At 40.8% G+C, this 21,279-nt stretch overlaps 1 protein-coding gene across 2 annotated transcripts in view; it reads left to right on the top strand.

Moving 5' to 3' along the window:
• Positions 1–21,279, top strand: part of VCL (vinculin) — a 121,204-nt gene that overhangs the window by 81,437 nt on the left and 18,488 nt on the right. For both annotated transcript variants that reach the window (XM_054503674.2, XM_054503675.2), the window contains exons 7-14: positions 2,669–2,759; positions 3,586–3,733; positions 9,098–9,251; positions 9,934–10,109; positions 14,139–14,329; positions 15,546–15,745; positions 17,102–17,230; positions 20,850–20,999. In XM_054503674.2, the coding sequence (XP_054359649.1) occupies positions 2,669–2,759; positions 3,586–3,733; positions 9,098–9,251; positions 9,934–10,109; positions 14,139–14,329; positions 15,546–15,745; positions 17,102–17,230; positions 20,850–20,999 (1,239 nt within the window). The remainder of the gene's footprint in view (positions 1–2,668; positions 2,760–3,585; positions 3,734–9,097; positions 9,252–9,933; positions 10,110–14,138; positions 14,330–15,545; positions 15,746–17,101; positions 17,231–20,849; positions 21,000–21,279) is intronic.

Here is a 21,279-nt window from a genome sequence, read left to right as displayed (position 1 = left end):
CTGTGTTCCAGAAAGAATTTAAGATGGCTCTTTCAGTTATTGTTTTAAATCTCTGAAATTGTCTAAAATTAATGCTGTTAAAAACTTTGGTAACTATTGAAAGTCTCAGTTATTAAATGCAGCTTCATTCAAAATTGGCTATTGGTTCCTTTTAGGGGAAAATGAACATCTCTTAATTTTAACTTCTTGATGGTGTCACACCTCCCACTGAGCAGTAAATAACTCTACTCACTTCCTGAGAATTACATTCTTTCCTTGCAGTACTGGCCATTAGAGCTTTATTAAGGAGAAAAAAGAAATGATTTTTGAGGATGCTGAATAGACAAAAACTATTTTTTCCATTGTGTTTCAAATCATTTTTGGGCATTGGAGAATAAAAGCAGTCATTTTTGTTAGTGTAGATTATGAATTTGATTTCTGGAGCTTATTTTCTCTGCAGTATTAACCAAAGTCAAAACTGACAAGGCAGAGATTTGCTGACTATTGTTGGAGATTAGTAGAATCTTTAGCAACTCTCCTTGGTAAAAGAAAAAAAATCTTGTTTCATTTGATAAGCAATGAGGTTTGGAGTCAACAAACCTGAGATCAAATTAAGTTTGTAGGAGTGAGTTCCTGTTTCTTAATTTGTAGTATTATTTAAATGACATTTAAATTTGAGATTCAATGAGGTAAGCAGGGGGAAAGTAGCTAAAACAGAAGCTAACATGCAGGGAATGCATATTAAATTCAATGCATGTCAGTTGAATTTAGTTTCCTAGCTAGTAGCCTTTAATGTTAGAGTAGACATAAAAATTTCTGACCTTCGTTTCCCTTTGAATTTAGATTTTTGAAATGTAATAAATACCTATTGCTTTTCTCACTGAAAATAAAAGTGTGTTAGGAAAATGGTTTAACAGGTTTTAAGTGAAATATTTTTACATTGACATAATTATTCTCCAGGATGTGCACACACTTCCTAAGTAAGAGTTTGTGATTAAAAGAAAACCTATGCCTAGATAACTTGTGTTAGATCCTGAAGGCTACCCAGTTCTCTGAGGTTAGGAGTTGCCTGGCCTCAGATTCTTTTAAAAAGTTATTGATTCAGGCCTTGCTAATTTGGAATTAAGCTAAAGTTGACCTTTGCATTAATTTTAAAGGCAACGTTTTCTGCACAAATTAATTTAAGACACGATAGGAGAGATTTGCTGATATTCAAACCATTTGAGAATCAAAGCACTTAAAAAATACCACATATCTTCTTCTAATTACAAGTGGATTTTGAAATAGATCCTCTTATGACTCTGCCTTTTATTGACAGCTACCATGGTTACATATAACTTGATAATGAAAATATTTTATTTTCAATTTTTTCGGTAATTTAGTTCACTTCTTTTTCATTGCTATAGCTGAGAATTTGCTATTTAGAGCCTTAGATAGCCAGAGATTCAACAGGAGAATCATCCGTGTCTGTTTAGAAGGGGAAGGAGGGGTTCCGACAGTTGAGAGATCTGTCTTTTGAATAGGTGCTTTGGAACAGTTGTGGACCTTGAGCCTAACTATGGGTGCTGCCAATGCTTATTTGTGATAGTGCTGGGTCTTTTTTGAATTGGAAGTGGGGATGCTCCTGGTGCCCCCGTGTGGAAAACTAGTGGTGCAACACCTTTAAGAACCCCAGTTGTGCAGGATTGGAAACTGAAGGAAGCTAGGACATTGCCTAGAATTTTAGAGGTTAACTTTGTGCTTTGATGGCTTAACTCTGTAAGAGTCAGTTTCCTACAGCAAAAAGGAGGATAGATGGTCTTTGAAGATGCTAAATAGAGACTTAAGAGATGGCTGGTGTTATATTGTTCTCTGTGTTTTATGTATTTAAAAAAATTTACTGAAATACTTATATATATTTAAAGTGATTAGTCTATTGTTTCAGCTTCTCCTGGTGTATCCTGGGAGATTTTATGCTAGTTTCCTGATAGTCCTCATGAATCCTGGTTGTAAACAATAAGCTGAGACCCATTTATTCTATCCTGCATCTTCTTCCAGGTGAGGGATGGTAAGGGAACTAAGAAGGAGGAATAGCAGGGAAGGTCAGAAAACACTTCTAAATTATATTACTTTGAGGGGTTTATTTGTAGAATTAAAATTAAATTGCTAGATTAACATTTTCAATTGTTTCTTCCAACCAGTAATTCCAAGTTTTTCAGGTTAATTGAATATAGTGAAACATCATCCAGTGTGTGCATTTCAAAACAAGATGTAAAAGAACTGTGATTTGTGGCACCACATACTAATGAGGCTTCCCTGAAGTGGGAAGGGCTTTGGCAAGGCTGCAGTAGATGAATGTTGACTAGTGGAAAGGCTGATAATGAGGCATGTGACAACAGGGCTTTTTCCTGCTGAAGACATTAAACATATTCTGGCTTGAGCAATTTTACCAGTTTTCGCAGTTTTAGCAATAGGGAACCCAATTCCACTCTGTTTAGCAACAGAGTAGAATTAACTGAAGATTTGCATGCAAGATACTGCATTTTGACAGAAATGAGAATTGTGGTGTGGTGACAAAATTTTTAAGGCCTTCGTAGGACTGACTACCTTAGCTATGTATGTTAATGCTGTAACTTCTTTTCTGTCTTACTTTGTATCATGGTATCTCAACTTTTGCAAAGAAAATAATTATGGGATTTCTTCCCAAAAGGACACTGAAGCCATGAAGAGAGCATTGGCCTCCATAGATTCCAAACTGAACCAGGCCAAAGGTTGGCTCCGTGACCCTAGTGCCTCCCCAGGTAACCCTCTAGTTCTGCTTTTCTGATCGATACAACGATAAGCTAAAAACCAAGCAAATGAAAGAAAGAAAGAAATTCTCCCATAATCTCATCATCTGAGAGAACTACTGTAACATTATGGGGCATACCCCATTATCTGATAGTTTTGAGTAACTGAAGCAAGTAGTAGGCCTTACAAGGATGAAGGAAATAGATTCGATCACCTCTAATCACGGAGGAGTAAGTCACATTGAGCTGGGCATTCTTTGCACAATTATTGGTTCTCCCCTTCCCTGAATCCAAAAGGTAATTATTTTGAATGAAAGTTCTTCTCTTCCAGTTCCCATTGAGCAGACTTCCATTTATGTCAACAGAGTTCTTAATTAAGCAGATTAAATCATGGTGCCAATGAGAATTGGAAAGTTGACTGTATAAAGATAAGACCCAAATAGGTTATTGAACTAGGCTTTATTGATTTTCTAATCTAATATTTATTCTGTTTTAGATTAATATTTGAATGAATATGAAAAACCTAAAGTAGGTTGGAGGTGCTAAATAGTATTAAATTGTTAGAGTCTGTTTTCTTCATCCATATTCTTACTACAAGCTACTTAGTATCTCCAAATAGATATGGTTCCAAGTATCTTTTTTCGTGGTGTCTGTTGTTGAAACCTCACCCTATGGTTTAAGGGCACTGCTTGGCTGTTAGCTATCAGATATGTTGCCTTCTATTCACTCGTCTTGTTTAAAATCATCCATTACTTGGTGAATGAAATGACTTGTAAAGTATCCTCTCTAAATAATGAATGTGTCAACAATGTAGATATTGAATATCTCTTTATTTTAGGGGATGCTGGTGAGCAGGCCATCAGACAGATCTTAGATGAAGCTGGAAAAGTTGGTGAACTCTGTGCAGGCAAAGAACGCAGGGAGATTCTGGGAACTTGCAAAATGCTAGGGCAGATGACTGATCAAGTGGCTGACCTCCGTGCCAGGTAAAGTTCCTCTGTCCTTACAGAGCAGTAGTGGGTAACTCACTCCTAATAGGGTGATTCAGAAAACAAGCCTCTGCCAGTTTTGAGTTATCTCTTTGGCTAGTAGATAACAGAGATATTATAGTCTATTAAATTCTTTTGAGATGGAGGTGAACTTTTCCTTTGCTGACTTTATTTATTTATTATTTTTTGAGACGGAGTCTCACTCTGTTATCCAGACTGGAGTGCGGTGGTACGATCTTGGTTCACTGCAACCTCCACCTCCCAGGTTCAAGAGATTCTCCTGCCTTAGCCTCCCAGGTAACTGGGATTATAGGTGCCCGCCATCACACCTGGCTAATTTTTTTTGTTTGTTTGTTTGAGACGGAGTCTCACTCTGTTGCCAGGCTGGAGTGCAGTGGCGCGATCTTGGGTCACTGCAACCTCCAACTCCATGGTTCAAGCAGTTCTTTGCCTCAGTCTCCCGAGTAGCTGGGATTATAGGCGCCCGCCACCATGCCCAGCTAATTTTTGTATTTTTAGTACAGACGGGGTTTCACCGTCTTGGCCAGGCTGGTCTTGAACTCCTGACCTCGTGATCCACCCTCCTTGGCCTCCCAAAGTGCTGGGATTACAGAAGTGAGCCACTGTGCCCGGCCACGCCTGGCTAATTTTTGTATTTTTAGTAGAGATGGAGTTTTGCCAGGTTGGCCAGGTTGGTCTTGAACTCCTGGCCTCAGGTGATCCATCCGCCTTGGCCTCCCAAAGTGCTGGGATTATAGGTGTGAGCCACCATGCCTGGCCTGACTTTATTTAAAACATGTTTTAAATTATTTATTTATTTATTTATTTATTTATTTATTTATTTATTTATTTATTTTGAGACGGAGTCTCGCTGTGTCACCCAGACTGGCATGCAGTGGTGCAATCTCGGCTTACTGCAACCCCTGCCTCCCAGGCTCAAGCAATTCTCCTGCCTTAACCTCCCAAGTAGCTGGCATTACAGGCATGTGCTGCCATACCTGGCTAATTTTTTGTAATTTTAGTAGAGACAGGGTTTTACTGTGTTGGCCAGGCTGGTCTCAAACTCTCAGGTGATTCACCTGCTTTGGCTTCCAAAAGTGCTGGGATTACAGGCGTGAGCCACCATGACCTGCCAACTTTTTCTTTTTCTTTTTCTTTTTTATTTTTTTGAGATGGGAGTTTCGCTCTTGTTGCCCAGGCTGGAATGCAATGGCGCAACGTCGGCTCACTGCAACTTTTGCCTCCTGGGTTCAAGTGATTCTCCTGCCTCAGCCTCCTGAGTAGCTAGGATTACAGGAATGCGCCACCATGCCCGGCTAAGTTTGTATTTTTAGTAGAGATGGGGTTTCTCCATGTTGGTCAGGCTGGTCTCGAACTTCCGGCCTCAGGTGATCCGCCTGCCTCGGCCTCCCAAAGTGCTGGGATTATAGGTGTGAGCCACCACGCCCAGCCAAATTTTTTATTTTTAATGACGTGGTCTTGCTCTGTCACCCAGGCTGAAGTGCAGTGGTATGATCATAGTTCACTGTAACTTTGAACTCCTGGGCTCAAGCAATGTTCCTTCTTCAGCCTCCTGAGTAGATAGAACTATTAGGCATGTGCCACTATGCTTGGCTAGTTTTTTAATATTTTGTAGAGATAAGGTCTTGCTATGTTTTGTGGTCTCAAACTCCTGGCCTCAAGTGATCCTCTCAAAGTGTTCAGATTAAAGGCGTGAGCCACCACTCCTGGCTTGAACTTTTAAAATACACAAATGCCTAATAATAAAGTTGAAACTTGTTCCGTAATTGAAACTGAAACACAAATCTAGTTTCTAATTTTCTAGCCATAGGCTTATGAAAAATAAAGGGGCAGTGGTGAAGTCTGGCATGGGTAAATAAATTTTACAAAGGATGGGGAGAAAGAAACATAGAGTGAAAACATTGGAATTATTTCACTTCATAAAAAAATCATTTAACTAGGTTATCCTCTAAGTTGGTAATTTCTGGGCTTTCTTGAGTTTCCTTTTCATGATTATTTATTCGGATTCATAATTATTTATCTTCCTTTTACCCTCCTAAAGCCTTGGCCTTTGGAGTTTTTCTCCCCATAAACTAAATAAACATAGTTTGCTATTGAGAAAACTCAATATAATATAAATTTGTTTGGAATTCGTACAGATGAACTCATCCATAGTGATAATGAAGTTCTAAAAGATTTTTATAGAATTTTATGGTATGGACATTACGAAAACTTGGAATAGGATGAGACACTCATGAAACATCATGAGATAATTGGGATACACAGGGTCTACATACAAACAGGGCTCAGAAACACTCCTTTACATTGCAGTGCACCATTATACCTGGTCTCCAATATTAGTGCAATAGACATCAGAATGCAGATCTTATTTATTTATTTATTTTATTTTATTTTATTATTTTGAGACGGAGTTTTGCTCTTGTTGCCCAGGCTGGAGTGCAATAGCGTGATCTCGGCTCACTGCAACTTCCGCCTCCTGGGTTCAAGCGATTCTCCTGCCTCAGCCTCTTGAGTACCTGGGATTACAGGCATGCGCCACCATGCCTGGCTAATTTTTGTATTTTAATAGAGATGGGGTTTCACCATGTTGGTCAGGCTGGTCTTGAACTCCTGACCTCAGGTGATCCGCCTGCTGTGGCCTCCCAGAGTGCTGGGATTACAGGTGTGAGCCACTGCACCTGGCCAAGAATGCAGATCTTAAAGGCGTGGTTCTTAACCTTTTTTGGACCAAGATCACTTCTATCATCTGATGAAAACATTCATCCTTACCTAAAAAGATGCATATAAACATGCCCATACAATATTATGTATAATTTCTAGAGGTTCATGGATTCCCTGCAGCCCTGGAAGCTCCAGGAATTTCAGGTTGAGTCTCTATGTTGAAGGGGAAAGAAACAGCTTAAATAAATGTGATCTCATTGAGTTCAGTGAATCTTTTCTCCTGCTGAGAAGCAGGCTCCTCTGTCATGAGCATGGCAAGAACTTTGCAAAAAGGACAAAAAGAAGTTTTGTTCTCATTCGGAGAAATGCCAGCGCAGTTTGATAGGATTCTTGGCTCTTCTGATTTCTCACTTTTGTGTCTTTTGTCTGCAGCCTTTTCCCAGTGTGGTAGCCACTTTTCACTTGGAATTCTCAAATACACAGTTGTATGTGTTTAGAGAAAGATGAGTATGAGCAAGAGAATGAGGTAGTTATTGTAGGGGTTCCACCATTAATCTGTAAAGAGAAAAGGCTAGAACAGTGAAGGGTAACTATGGTCCTGCTTCACAGTGGAGCCTGCAATATCCTTTCCTGATGAAAGATTAGAAAGTTATCTCCCTGTAGTCCTTTCTTAAGTGTACCCAGCTGTTTAATATTTTAGTGGCTGAAATGCAGTAACAATTTCTTCTTGATATTCTGTTCAGTCACACAGGGTTTCTAGGTTGCTAGTATATATTTTTACCCCCATGGGACTCAATAAAATCTTTCTATTTTGAATGAGAAAACTGTATAGCCCATAAATAGTTTTGCTCTTTCACAGTGGGACTCTTTTTTAAAAAAAAAAAATTTCTATATTTCCAGCCTCAGAGAAGTTATTATTTTGTAATATACAGTTGGACTCTTTTAACAAAAAGATCTCTCATCATGAAGTAGTAGATTTGAAGAAAAACAGCAAATTAAATCCTAAAGACTATGTTTCCTAAAAGTCTTCCCCTCTTCTGCCACATAAAAGGAAGGCCTCAACTTCAAGGAAAAAGTGTATATATACCTTTTATATACCGGGCAATAAATGAATGATTCATTACCTCAAGTTTTGGTATAGATGAAAAACAGAAGAATTTTAAAAAGAGGCTAGATAGGCTGGGCATGGTGGCTCACACCTGTAGTCCCAGCACTTTGGGAGGCTGAGGCTGGTGGATCTCTTGAGGTCAGAAGTTCAAGACCAGCCTGGCCAACGGTGTGAAACCCCGTCTCTACTAAAAATACAAAAATTAGCCAGGCGTGGTGGCACATGCCTGTAATCTCAGCTACTCAGGAGGCCGAGGCAGGAGAATTGCTTGAACTACTTGAGAGGCTGAGGTAGGAGAATTTTGGCTCATTGCAACCACTGCCTCCCAAGATCACGCCACTTCATTCCAGCCTGGACAACAGTGAGATTCCGTTTAAAAAAAAATAAAAAAACCCACAGAGGCTAGATAGATGAATGACAGATCAATACTATTATGAAGGGAAGCAAAGGTGTTTTGGAGTTTATCCTAAAAATAGAAGTTCTGATTAGGATAATCAGCCATGCCATTCTACCAAATGGTAAAGTTACTGCCCCTATCATTGAGTTTACCAGGCTGCTTGGATTAAAACAATCTGGACTGTACAATGAGGGTAAATCATACTTTGTGACTTGGAAAGTAAATAAGGAAAACAAGTAAATAGGGAAAATAAATAGAGAAACAAGTTTCCATGAACTCATATCATTTCTGGTAGTAACAGCATATCATTTCTGAGAGAGGAAAATAGTGAAATCAGTTCTTTAGGAACTTGATGGGAAACAGTGGTTTCCTAGCACCATGTGCTCAGTATTAGCTAGTTTCGATTATTTACATATTTATAGATTGCCTAGGAGGAAGGTAGGCGTTTAAGATTATCATTAGCTTCATTATAAAAATGATGATAATTCAGTAATAATGGTAGATTTTTATTGCCAGTGTTTTCAAGTATATTATTTTGATGCTTGAAGCCACTCCATAAGATAAGTGGGGAAAATGTATTACCTACCTTCATTATATGTTACCTTCACTATACAAGTTAGAAAATGGAAACCCAGGGAGGTTAAACATCATAAACAAGGTTCCACAGGTACCAAGAGTCAAGATTTGAACACAGATCTGCTTGTTCCCAGTCTGGTACACTTTCATTAACACTATGCATGCTGCCTCCTGAAATATTTTCAATGTATACTTGCCCATAAGAAGACAATTTAATGGACTATTTATTTCAGAAGCACACATTACTATGGTAACAAAGCCCTCCCTAGCAATAAGATCACCAGCACATTTTCCCACTGAAGTTTAGATTTGATTATGTAATCACTACCAAGAGGAGAATAATTATCAAAATTTGCTGGCCTGGTCTTCAAAGTGGTTATGCAGTTCTGTGAAGCTAATGTGCATTTTTAAAAGAAAAAGTACATGATTTGGGCATCTTGCTTTGTTTATGTCTATTTTCTTGTGCTGTCCCAGATTTACTGGGGAAAAGGAAAAAGCCAAGCATGTTCACGAAAACCACATGTACTGTGCTATTGGGAATGTTTTGTCATTAAGTATTTGAGGGTGTACAATGACAGCATGTGTCTGTTTTGAGCAGAGGACAAGGATCCTCACCGGTGGCCATGCAGAAAGCTCAGCAGGTATCTCAGGGTCTGGATGTGCTCACCGCAAAAGTGGAAAATGCAGCTCGCAAGCTGGAAGCCATGACCACCTCAAAGCAGAGCATTGCAAAGAAGATCGATGCTGCTCAGGTAGTGACAGTGATTTTCAGGAGGGGTGGGAAATGTTTCATAAATATCCTAAATCATAAATATCCTATCTTTCTTCTCTGTCTCTTATCATTTACTGTGGTTGGATAATGGTTTCTAAGTGATGAGTGACTTCCAGCACTTACCAATGTTAACATCTCCTTTACTATCACAGGTTTAGACAAATGTTTATCTATATTTTGAAATAAAGATCTTAATTTACAGCACTTCAGTTAGATAAAAGTAAGCTCTCAGAGTACCAAGGGAATCCTGGTTCCTGATACAGATTGCACTACATTGAGACTATTCCTTGTCCCAGAATTCACAACTCTTGGGTCATTGTAATGTTTAGGGGTCAAAGTTTTCCGATACTGTTCTACTATAAAATGATTTTCAAGCATTTCACAAACACACATGTTTGAGGAACTGAGGAACTAATAAGGTGTGGTTAATTCAGAGATGAGATAAAGCTTGGGAAAATATTTTATGCTAATTAATTGATTTTAAAAAGATGAGAGATTGAGTTCATCTTATCTAAGAACCTCCGTATGATAAGAAAGATCAGAATTATAAAAATGATTACTGGTGTATTACTTTTGAAATCCTTCTTCCGGCCTTGTTAAGTTTAGTAGAATGGCATGTGTGAGTAGATCACAGCGTGCTGCTTCTCCGTTTCTGTGTGTAGAACTGGCTTGCAGATCCAAATGGTGGACCGGAAGGAGAAGAGCAGATTCGAGGTGCTTTGGCTGAAGCTCGGAAAATAGCAGAATTATGTGATGATCCTAAAGAAAGAGATGACATTCTACGTTCCCTTGGGGAAATATCTGCTCTGACTTCTAAATTAGCAGATCTACGAAGACAGTATGTATTTAATCCTCACATTGCCTTTTCATATCTTTTCTTCTCTCTCTTTCTCTCTCCCTTCCCTCTCCCTATCTTTCTTTCTTCCCCCAAGAACATACATATTTCAGTTCCCCTAGGTTAAATGCACTTATGATACTCTTCCACTATATTCTCATTAATTCTAGGTCAGATGTTAATTTGTTGTATCAGTGATGTAACTGAGGTTTAATGATTCATTGCTGGTCACATAGTTATAAATTGATAAATTTAGGATGCTAAGAACTCCTTTTTTGAGATGCTTTTTAAATTTCTAAGCTAGGGCTTTCTTTGATACATCATGTTTATGACCTATCTGTTTCCCATACATAAGAGGAAAATAATTTTTGTGGCTAGCTATGAAAAGACTCCTATGTGTATATGGAAGGGAAGAAGCATAAGAATGTACTTTCCTCCTTCCCCAGCAATGATATTTTGTAAGTAGCAAGAATAGGAGATACTTAATTTACATTTCCTGGATGATTTTTCTTGTAACAACAGCCTCCCCACAGCCTCCTCTCCTAAAGGCTCTCATGGCACCTACTTTGATGATATGGAAAAGGGGTATTTCCTCTTTTTTTTTATTTTTTATTTTTTATTTTTTTTGAGATAGGGTCTCACTCTACCACCCACGCTGGAGTGCAGCGGCATGACTGTGCCTCACTGCAGCTTTGAACTCCCAGGCTCAAGCCATCCTTCCACCTCAGCCTCCGGAGTAGCTGGGACTACAGGCGTGTGCCACCATGCCTGGCTAATTTTTTTATTTTTTGTAGAGACGGGGTGTCGCTATGTTGTCAGGGCTAGTCTCAAACTCAAGGGCTCAAGCTATCCTCCCACTTCAGCTTTCCAAAGTTTTGGGATTATAGGCGTGAGCCACTGCACCTAACTGCTTTCTTCTTTCGATAGATATTTTTCACTCTTAAGAAAAAAACCCCTGCAGCACATGCTAAAATAACACTAAGGAAAGGTTTAATGTCAAATGTAAAAGTTGCTCTCTATACTCCTAGGACCTAATGTAAGTCCATATACATACTAGGTACTCTTTAATGTTTCTTAATGATGAGGAGGTTATGAATGGTAATGGTGCTAACAGCAGACCTTCATGTGTGGTCATTCATGCCATCATTACTTAATACTATAGCACACACATAAACATACATCTATGTAACCTCTTGCCAGGAGTAGCCACTATCAGAATCATGTTAAAGACCGTCTTTGTTCAACTTTATAAAGGAGAATGTTATAAAAATTTAGAATCATAAAGGAACTCTTAGGAGAGTATCTAAGCTGGGCATGGTAGCTCAGGCCTGTAATCCCAACACTTGGGGAGGCTGAGGGTGTGTGGATCACTTGAGGTCAGAAGTTCAAGACCAGCCTGCCAGCCTGGCCAACATGGTGAAACCCTGTCTCTACTAAAAAAATATAAAAATTAGCCAGGCCTGGTGGTGGGTGCCTGTAACCCCAGCTACTCAGAGGCTGAGGCAAGAGAATAGCTTGAACCCAGGAAGTGGAGGTTGCATTGAGCTGAGATTGTGCCACTGCACTCCAGCCTGGGTGACAGAGTAAGACTCTGTCTCAGACAAAAAAAAAAAAAAAAAAAAAAAAAAAAGAGAGAGAGAGAGACAGGGTATCTAAATTAGCTGTTCTGGCGGATGGGCTATTATTTTTATTTATGTATTTATTTTATTTATTTATTTATTTATTTTTGAGATGGAGTCTCGCTCTGCTGCCAGGCTGGAGTGCAGTGGCATGATCTTGGCTAACTGCATCCTCCGCTTGCCAAGTTCAAGTGATTCTCCTGCCTCAGCCTCCCGAGTAGCTGGGACTACAGGTGCGCACCACCATGCCCAGCTAAATTTTTGTATTTTTAGTAGCGATGGGGTTTCACCATGTTGTCCAGGATGGTCTCGATCTCTTGACCTCGTGATCCACCCACCTCAGCCTCCCAAGTCCTGGGATTACAGGCGTGAGCCACCACACCTGGCCTATTATTTTTATTTTTACAGATGAGACAGATAAAGTTAGCCTGAAAGTTGCCTTTCTATGGCTGAGAGGACCTGAGATGGAAAACGAGTCAGATTCTTTGGAATAAGGTTTTGGGGGCAGTTTTTTTCTTTGTGATATAATTGTGGTTGTCTTTTTATTTCTGTGTTGATACTTGGTTGAGGTTCTTTGGTTGGAAGGACCTGGTCAAGTAAAAAGTAGAGGATTATGGAAAATAGAGGCACCTCATCAAACCCAATAGCATGAACGTGGCCAGATCTTGGGCAACTGGAAGCCCCTCCCTTCACCTCTTAGTCGCTGTGTGGGATCCTCTATGTCTGTTTCACCCTGTGTGTTGACTTAGTTTATTTATCTGGGGGTTTTGTCTCCGGCTGTGAGCTACCATGGCCCAGGCTTAATCACTTTCTAGCTCCAGATCCCATCACTGGTTGACTATGCAGTGTTTTTGAAGTATGGACCCAGGATTACCTGCCTAAGAATCATCTGAGAAGGTTGTTAAAAATGCAGACCCCTTGACCCCACCCCAGACATACTTAATTGGAATCTGTTTTGATGGTGGGTTTAACAATCTGTATTTAAAAATAAGATCTCCAGTGACTTTTATCCACACTGGACTTTGAGAACCCCCAGAATCTAATTGAGCGCCTTGCCTGACCATGGGTATGTTGTCCTTGAGGTAGATAACCACCCAGTTTAATCAGTAATGGCAAGGACTGGGGATTATGTGATACCAAATGTATAGTAGTTTATGGATGAAGGCTGGGCACGGTGGCTCACACCTGTAATCCTAGTACTTTTGGAAGCTGACGTGGGCAGATCACCCGAGGTCAGGAGTTCGAGACCAGCCCAGTCAACATGGTGAAAACCCATTTCTACTAAAAATAGAGAAATTAGCTGGGTGTGGTGGTGGGCACCTATAATCCTAGCTACTCAGGAGGCTGAGACAAGAGAATGGCTTGAACCCGAGAGGCAGAGGTTGCAGTGAGCCGAGATCGTGCCACTGAACTCCAGCCTGGACAACACAGCGAGACTGCATCTCAAAACAACACAAACAAAAAAAGAGTGGTGACTCTGAAGTCACAGTGCTGGGTTTGAATCCTGATTCTATCGAAGTAAATAATGGGACATTGGGCAAGTTATCCAACCTCATACATCCATTTTGTTTCTTTAATGATGAGGATAATACTGTTATTTACATCATAGGGTTGTTGTAAGGATTAAATAATATAAGACAACTGCTTATGGCTGGGTGTGGTAGGTCATGCCTGTAATCCCAGCACAGGACTTTGGGAGGCCCAGGGGGTAGGATCACTTAAGCCCAGGAGTTAAGGACCAGCTTGGGAAACATCGGGAGAATGTTTCCTATCTCTACAAAATATTTTTTAAAAAATTAGCCAGGTGTGGTGGTGCATGCCTGTAGTCCCAGCTACCTGGTAGGCTGAGGCAGGAGGATTGCTGCAGTGAGCCCTGGGAGGTCAAGCCTGCTGTGAGTCATGATCTCACCACTGCATTCCAGCCAGGGTGATGTAGCGAAACCCCTCTCGAAAGAAAAAACAAACAACAACAAAAAATTGCTTGCGATGGTACCTGGCAGAATTAGGACTCAAAAGATAGTGCTACTACTAGTTCGACTATAACTACTTCAGCTGCTCCTACAACAAACATGGCTGCCTGGGCCCACCCAGTTCCAGAGGAAACTAGTGTTTTCAGAGGTGGCAGGCAGAGGGTGCAGCTAACCTAGTGATGATTGATTGAGCTCAGCTAACCAAATGATTGATTTGAGCTTTACTGATGCAAACTCATATTTAATGTCTTAACTAGGACAAAATAATCTGAATGTAAATTATTAATTTCTTATGTAAGGGCCAAATAAACCACTCCTTTCAAACCAAATTAATAGTAATCAGGAGCAATTTGTCATCCTATTAGCATTTGTCATTAGCAGCTAAGTGATCTCAATGTAAATAGTGTTTATGTGTGACAGGATGGCTGTCTTTTTCTCTGTAGGGGGAAAGGAGATTCTCCAGAGGCTCGAGCCTTGGCCAAACAGGTGGCCACGGCCCTGCAGAACCTGCAGACCAAAACCAACCGGGCTGTGGCCAACAGCAGACCTGCCAAAGCAGCTGTACACCTTGAGGGCAAGATTGAGCAAGCACAGCGGTGGATTGATAATCCCACAGTGGATGACCGTGGAGTCGGTAAGGGCAGCAGTGCACTAAACCCTCATTAAATTGGTCTCAGTGCAAATAAGCAAGTTGTTGATAGGGGTCCTGTAACATCTGTAATTAGGTAAGGGTTCTTTAGCTGCTGACAAGTAACTGTGATTCCATTTCCAAATGCAGCCAGTAAAATTCCTGTGATGTAATCAAGAAGCGGGCCAGGCATGGTGGCTCATGTTTGTAATCCCAGTGCTTTGGGAGGCTAAGGTGGGAGGATCACTTGCGCCCAGGAGTTTGAGACCAGCCAAGCAACATAGCAAGACCCTCTCTGTACAAAAATAAAAGAGTAAAGAATTGGCTGGGCATAGTGATGCTCACCTGTAGTCACACCTTTCCAGCTACTTGGGAGGCTGAGGTGGGAGGATCGCTTGAGACCAGGAGTTCCAGGCCGTAGTGAGCTATGATCACACCACTGCATTCTAACCTCAGTGACAGAGAGAGGCCACGTCTCTTTAAAAACGAAACAAAACAAAACAAAAGAAAAAAGAACAAAATTCTAAGTTAGTTATACCCAGTGTTGTGAGGAGTTGGAGAATTGGGCACATGTATAATTTACTGGAGAAATAAATTAGTACAAACTTTCTAAATTTGGTATTAGATGTCAAGAACTTTAAACAAAGTTCATACCCATTGACTCAGGAAATTAAGGGTTTTTTTTCTAAGAAATAATTAGAGATCTTTCTAAGAAGTTGCATACAGGAATATATGTATACAGCATAAATGTTTAATAATAACCGACTTGTGAAATAATTATTGTTAATATGATAAAATATTACATAGATTTTAGATCATGATTTTAAAAGATAGCGAAATAAAAATAAAGTGTTAAAAAAAAAGAACTGGCTGGGTGTGGTAGCTCATCCCTGTAATCCCAGCACTTTGGGAGGCCGAGGCGGGTGGATCGCCTGAGCTCAGGGGTTTGAGACCAGCCTGGGCAACATAGTGAGACCCCGTCTCTCTAAAAAAACCAATTAGCCAGGTATGGTGGTGCACACTTGTAGTTCCAGCTACTCGAGAGGCTGTGGTGGGAGGGATTGCTTGAGCCGGGAGGTCAAGGCTGTAGTGAGCTGTTGTTGTGCCACTGCACTCCAGCCTGGGTGCTAGAGCGAGACGCCACACCGCACCACACCACAGAATGACATTGCAATTGTCTCCTCTGAGTCTTGTAAGCTTCATTGTTTTTCTCTTGGTCCAGGTCAGGCTGCCATCAGGGGGCTTGTGGCCGAAGGGCATCGTCTGGCTAATGTTATGATGGGGCCTTATCGGCAAGATCTTCTCGCCAAGTGTGACCGAGTGGACCAGCTGACAGCCCAGCTGGCTGACCTGGCTGCCAGAGGGGAAGGGGAGAGTCCTCAGGCGCGAGCACTTGCATCTCAGCTCCAAGACTCCTTAAAGGTAGAAGTCAGGAGCACGTATCATTTTATTTTTTATGCTTCCTGTTATTGAAAGATGAGGGAAGGAAGAGAGAGTTTTGAAAAATACATAATTTCTGGGGTCTAGGGAAAATGAAAAGAGTGTGACCAAAGATATAAGGAAATCTAGAGCTTATTAGGAAAAAGCTTGCTGGTATATAGTAGCAACTAAATTTGTGTTTTCCAAATTCCACTCAGTCAAGAGCCCTTTCGTGATTTTTGCTCTATTCACATATCATCTGTACTTTTATTTAGCCAATATTTTTCTTAAAATGGACTTCTTTTTTTTTTTTTTAAATGGACTTCTTTTTAAAACTTAAATTTATTTAAGAGAAAACTCTGTGGGCCGGGCATGGTGGTACATGCCTGTAATCCCAGCTACTTGGGAGGCTGAGGTGGGAGAATCACCTGAACCTGGGAGGCGGAGGTTGAAGATCACGTCACTGCACTCCAGCCTGGGTGACAGAGCGAGACTCCGTTTCAAGTTAATAAATAAATAAATAAGTGAAAGAAAACTTTGTAATCCTGAAATCTTGGATTTGATAAGCTAGTTGTATTTTTTCTATTATCCTTTAAAAGAAACACATAATTATTAAAATAAAAACATTTGCCCATGTAACACCTAAAATTATCTCAGGTATCACCAGCTAGTTTATGCCGCCCACCTTGCGAAACAATGAGGGTGATGGAGACTTCTTTGTATAAATCCAGAAAACTTAAATTGGATTAAATGGGATGACTATGAAAAAGGGCTTGTTCGTGGCTTCTAAGAATACTCTTATTTAGACCCATGTTGAGAAATTGATACAGGTATTTGTTATTGAGTTTTTCTAGAAAACTTAATTGAAAGAACCTGGATTTAAAAATTCCCATTCTTGATTTCTTTCCTCTTAAGACAATGAATTGCTTAGAAATTTGGCACTACATCCACCAAACAATCCTTACAGTTACTGTGATCATTATCAGGCCCCACCAGCACTGGCAATGGTGTGGAACTCTAGCCCATCTCTGGGCCTTCTTTGGGCTCAACCTTATGATTCTCAGTATCATTTCATGGAGGCCACCAAGAAAGCAAGTAGGGTTCCTTGATTGAGTGGAACAATCTCTAGGGACATGTGGGTCATGTCTCATTTCTACTACACCACTAATGTCTTACAGGGCAGGATTCATAAATTACACCTGTTCTGTGCTAGCTCAGTGCTTTGTACACAGTTAACAAATAAATATTTATTGAATGAAAGACTGAATAGATGAATGAATGTCAGTGAAGTAAAGGGCATTAGTAGATATGCTTTGAGGATATATCTGGACATTTTCATACGTAAACAATGTTTTTAAGGACCTAAAAGCTCGGATGCAGGAGGCCATGACTCAGGAAGTGTCAGATGTTTTCAGTGATACCACAACTCCCATCAAGCTGTTGGCAGTGGCAGCCACGGCACCTCCTGATGCGCCTAATAGGGAAGAGGTGGGTATCTGAGGTCTTCCATTTTTCTGTCGGCCTGTGCTATAGGTATATGTAAAGGTGAAATGTGATTACAGTGGACATCAGGATCAGTGGATCAGTGGTTGGGAAACTAGATGAAGGGTGGAAGAGCAGAACAGGGAAAGCCCTACCATCTCTACTTTTAGTCTCCACGTATATCAGTGAGGAATATCTTTAGTTGCAAGCAATAGAAGACGTGACCATCAGAGATGAAAACAACCGGGTTTGTTTTCATCACAAACCAAGAAACATGGAAGTAGGTGGCTTTGGCATTGGTTCAGCAGCTAAATATCATGAAAGCTGGCATTTCTATGATTTTCTAGGTCATTTTCTCAGGGTGTGAGATGGCATCATGTTAAAGGCAGGAAGAAATGAATAGGGGTACTCCAGTCACAACTATGCCTTTTGAGTCAGGATGATCTTTTTAAATCAATCAATGTCATTCTTATACTCAGACCCTTCCAGCGACTCCCCGCTATCCCAGAGTAAAACCAGAGTGCTAACAATGAAGAGAATTGCCAGCGATGTGCTGGTAAGCCAACTCTCCAGGAAAACAAAAAACCTTGATTTGTAATGTTTGTTGATTTCCATTATGTAAATACTCCCACGGTGGCTGTTTTAACATGAAGTCACTGAAACCTGAGTTGGGAAGAGATGGACATGTTTCGCTCCTGTGAGCTGGCATGAGTCGGTACAGGTGGCTTTAGCACACCACTGGATCTGGTCCCCATTCATTTCTTTGCTCTCGTGTGGTACCACTCTTCCCCCTCATGCTACATCTGTATGTACCTCCTTGAATTGTATTCCTGGTGTGTGTTTATATGTTCTAATCTTGTGGCCTTTGCACTCATTTGTCCAGTCTTCTCCAGATAACTATATCTATTAGTTACTGTCTTTCTTCAGCTTTCTACTGAAATGTCACTTTCGGGTGACCACTAAGATAACAACCCCACCCCAACTACTATCCCCATGGATTTCTTCATCTCCATATCCTACTTTTTTACTTAGCATTTATGAACATTTAATGTATTTACCCATTTTTCATTTTTGGTTTGTCTGTCTCCCTCCCACTACCATGAAAGCTCCATGCAGGGAGGGACTTTATTCTGTCATTGCCTTATTCCCCCTTCTTGGAACAGTGCCTGCCACATTGTTGGTGCTGACAGAGTGAAAATAGAGGCTTTCCTAGAAATTGTCCACGAGAGCTTTGCTATGCCTCATTGGCTTGAACTCTATCTCATGGCCACCCTAGCTACAAAGGAGTTTAGGAAAGCAAGTATTTGGTTTTCCAGCCTTTATAGTATTGGCAGCGAACGAGAAGGGGTTTGGGTCAGGTACCCAAGACAGTGTAGAACTGGTAGGTGGAGGTTTTTGTTATTATGTGCTGATTACCCCAGTTTTCTTTCTGTAACCTGAGTTACTAGGCAGTTCAGCTGATCGTTCCCCTAGGCTGAGATGATTTGCTATTTTTTCATTCCAGACTTCTCTTTCAGGCTAGTAGATACATCTAGGTGGGCCTCTCCACCTACAGCCTTCCTGGTTACCTCAGCATATGTTGTCCTTCCGTTCTCTCTCAGAAATTTGTGAGTTGTCATTGACTTTTCCCTTCCCCGCACCTGTTCATACAAATAAACAACTAAGTCACGCTCATTTAATCTCACATCCATTTTCTGTTCATATTGCCATAGATCTAATTATTTTCCTAGTCTCCTAGTCCCCCTAGAGCTATGACTGCATAGCTCTAACTGGTCTTCTTTGACTCTTTCACTAGGCCATCAATCAAATAAAAATACAACCTGACTCTGACATTCTCCTGCTTAAACCCTTCAGTGGGGCCTGTACTTTCACAGAGGATAAGGCCAGAGCTCTGTGATCTAGCTCTGACACTTCCCATACCTGTTTCCTACAAACCCCTCCCTTTCATTTCTGGCCCTAGCTATACCTAGTTGCTTGTGGTTTCCTGCACAGTCTGTCTTTTCCACGTCTTTGTTTTTTCTGTGTAATTATCTTCCCCTTCTTTTTTGGTGAATTACTATTTATCCTTCATCCTATTATCCTTTGCTTCCTACAGAGGTTAAGTGCTTTTTCTTTTGCTCCTATAACATCAGTGCTTAGCTCTATTATTGTACATAGCACACTGTATTGTAAATCTGTTTTCGAGTGCTTTTTTCTCACTGGGCTGTGAGTTCCTTGAGATGAGGATATTGTGTCTTACTCATTTTTGTATCCTCAGTACCTGTCTCAGGGTCTGGCACATAGTAGGTGCTCAGTAAATTTTGGTTGAGTGACGAGAAAAGCAAGTTAAGTAGTTAGTTAAATCAGAAGGAGCAGCAGTCATGGTCTGGCATTGAGATGGTCAACCAAGGATATTAGGTAGGTAAAAGCCCAGGAGATCCAGAGTGTGGGAGACCAGCTAGGGTAAAAGAACTGAGGCCACGGGAAGAAGGCTAGGAGATCAGGGATTTTAGGCAGAGATTCTCGGCATTAAATGGCAGGAACCCAAGTAGTTAAATCCAAACAAGAGGCTGGCGTGGGGAAGAGACTTGAGAAGATAGACACAGAACACTGGCAATGATATTGGAACTTGCTATTGAACCAAGAGAACTTTAGAGATGGTCTAGAGCCAGAACTGGTCTCTAAGTTAGGCAGAAGTTGACAAAAAAGAGGATGCATTCCACTAGGCAGCTCCAGACATGTTCGTGTAGTGTATAAACCTGACCCAGTGCTGTTGGGAAGCATCAGTTCTAATAATGCAGTAAGTAATTAACTGAAAGTAAAGACTAAATAACCCCCATTCTCAAAAGCTTATCTTCTAGTTTGAAGATAAGAATAGAATAGATTTGCAAGAATCTATTCTAACAAATGACCAAAGATCTCTTGCTACTTTAAGTTAAATAGTCCCCTTCACAGTATGCAACCTTGCACAGTATCCCTGTTAAAGGAAACATTAACTTTTTTAAAATTTGAGAGCTGAATGAACAACTAAGTAGATGGTTTTGCATTTGGGGTTAATAAAAGTCAATCATCCTTGCCCTGAGGCCTGAGTGTGAGCACCAGCTATCATTTTTCCCTTGGAGGTCAAGGGCAGAGTTTTTACAACATTGATGGTAATGGGATACATGAAGGATGCTGCTCTGGGGAGGCTGGAGCTCAATTTAGGACTGTGTGGATGTTCTGGGCTTTTAACATACCCAGCTACCTACAGTAGAGTCTGGAGTGGGTTTGACTGTCTTCTTCAAACTAGAAGATAAGCTTTTGAGAATGGGGGTTGTTTAGTCTTCACATTCAGCAAATTACTGCAGAGTATATAATGCTCCTGCTTGTACCTGGTAAGCACTGGTTGAACTGGAAATGAAGGTTATGTGCGTGTGTGTGTGAGTGTGTTTGTGTGCATTTGCACATGATGGTGATGGCTAAACGTCTGAGGAGATCCATCAAGGCCAGGATTTGGAGTTTGACTGTTGTTTTATTAACTAGGGTTTGATGTCATCTCTAAAGTCTTTGAGCAGTTGCTGCCCTTCTTAAAGGATGAAACTTTTTCTTAGGCTGCCTGACCCATTTTATTGAAATAAATGTTGTTAATGTCTGTTTTTTCCTCAAGGTATTTGATGAGAGGGCAGCTAACTTTGAAAACCATTCAGGAAAGCTTGGTGCTACGGCCGAGAAGGCGGCTGCGGTTGGTACTGCTAATAAATCAACAGTGGAAGGCATTCAGGCCTCAGTGAAGACGGCCCGAGAACTCACACCCCAGGTTGGGTTTTGCTCACTCCTCATACACTGTTCAGTAAAGAAAGTTAATTTCAGAACAGTTCCTATACATTTTTGAATACTTACTGTAAGATGGCATAAAAAAACATATACAGGCCAGCACGGTAGCTCACACCTATAATTCCGGCACTTTGGGAGGGTGAGGCGGGAGCACTGCTTGAGCCCGGGAGTTTGAGACCAGCCTGGGCAATACAGTGAGACCCCGACTCCACCAAAAAAAAAAAAAATTAGCTGGGTGTGGTGGCGCATGCCTGTGAACACAG

This window comes from Pongo pygmaeus, chromosome 8 (assembly GCF_028885625.2).
Source record: "Pongo pygmaeus isolate AG05252 chromosome 8, NHGRI_mPonPyg2-v2.0_pri, whole genome shotgun sequence".
Taxonomy (NCBI): domain Eukaryota; kingdom Metazoa; phylum Chordata; class Mammalia; order Primates; family Hominidae; genus Pongo; species Pongo pygmaeus.
Note: the sequence above shows the minus strand (reverse complement) of the source record. Positions and strands in the feature narration are given on the sequence as shown.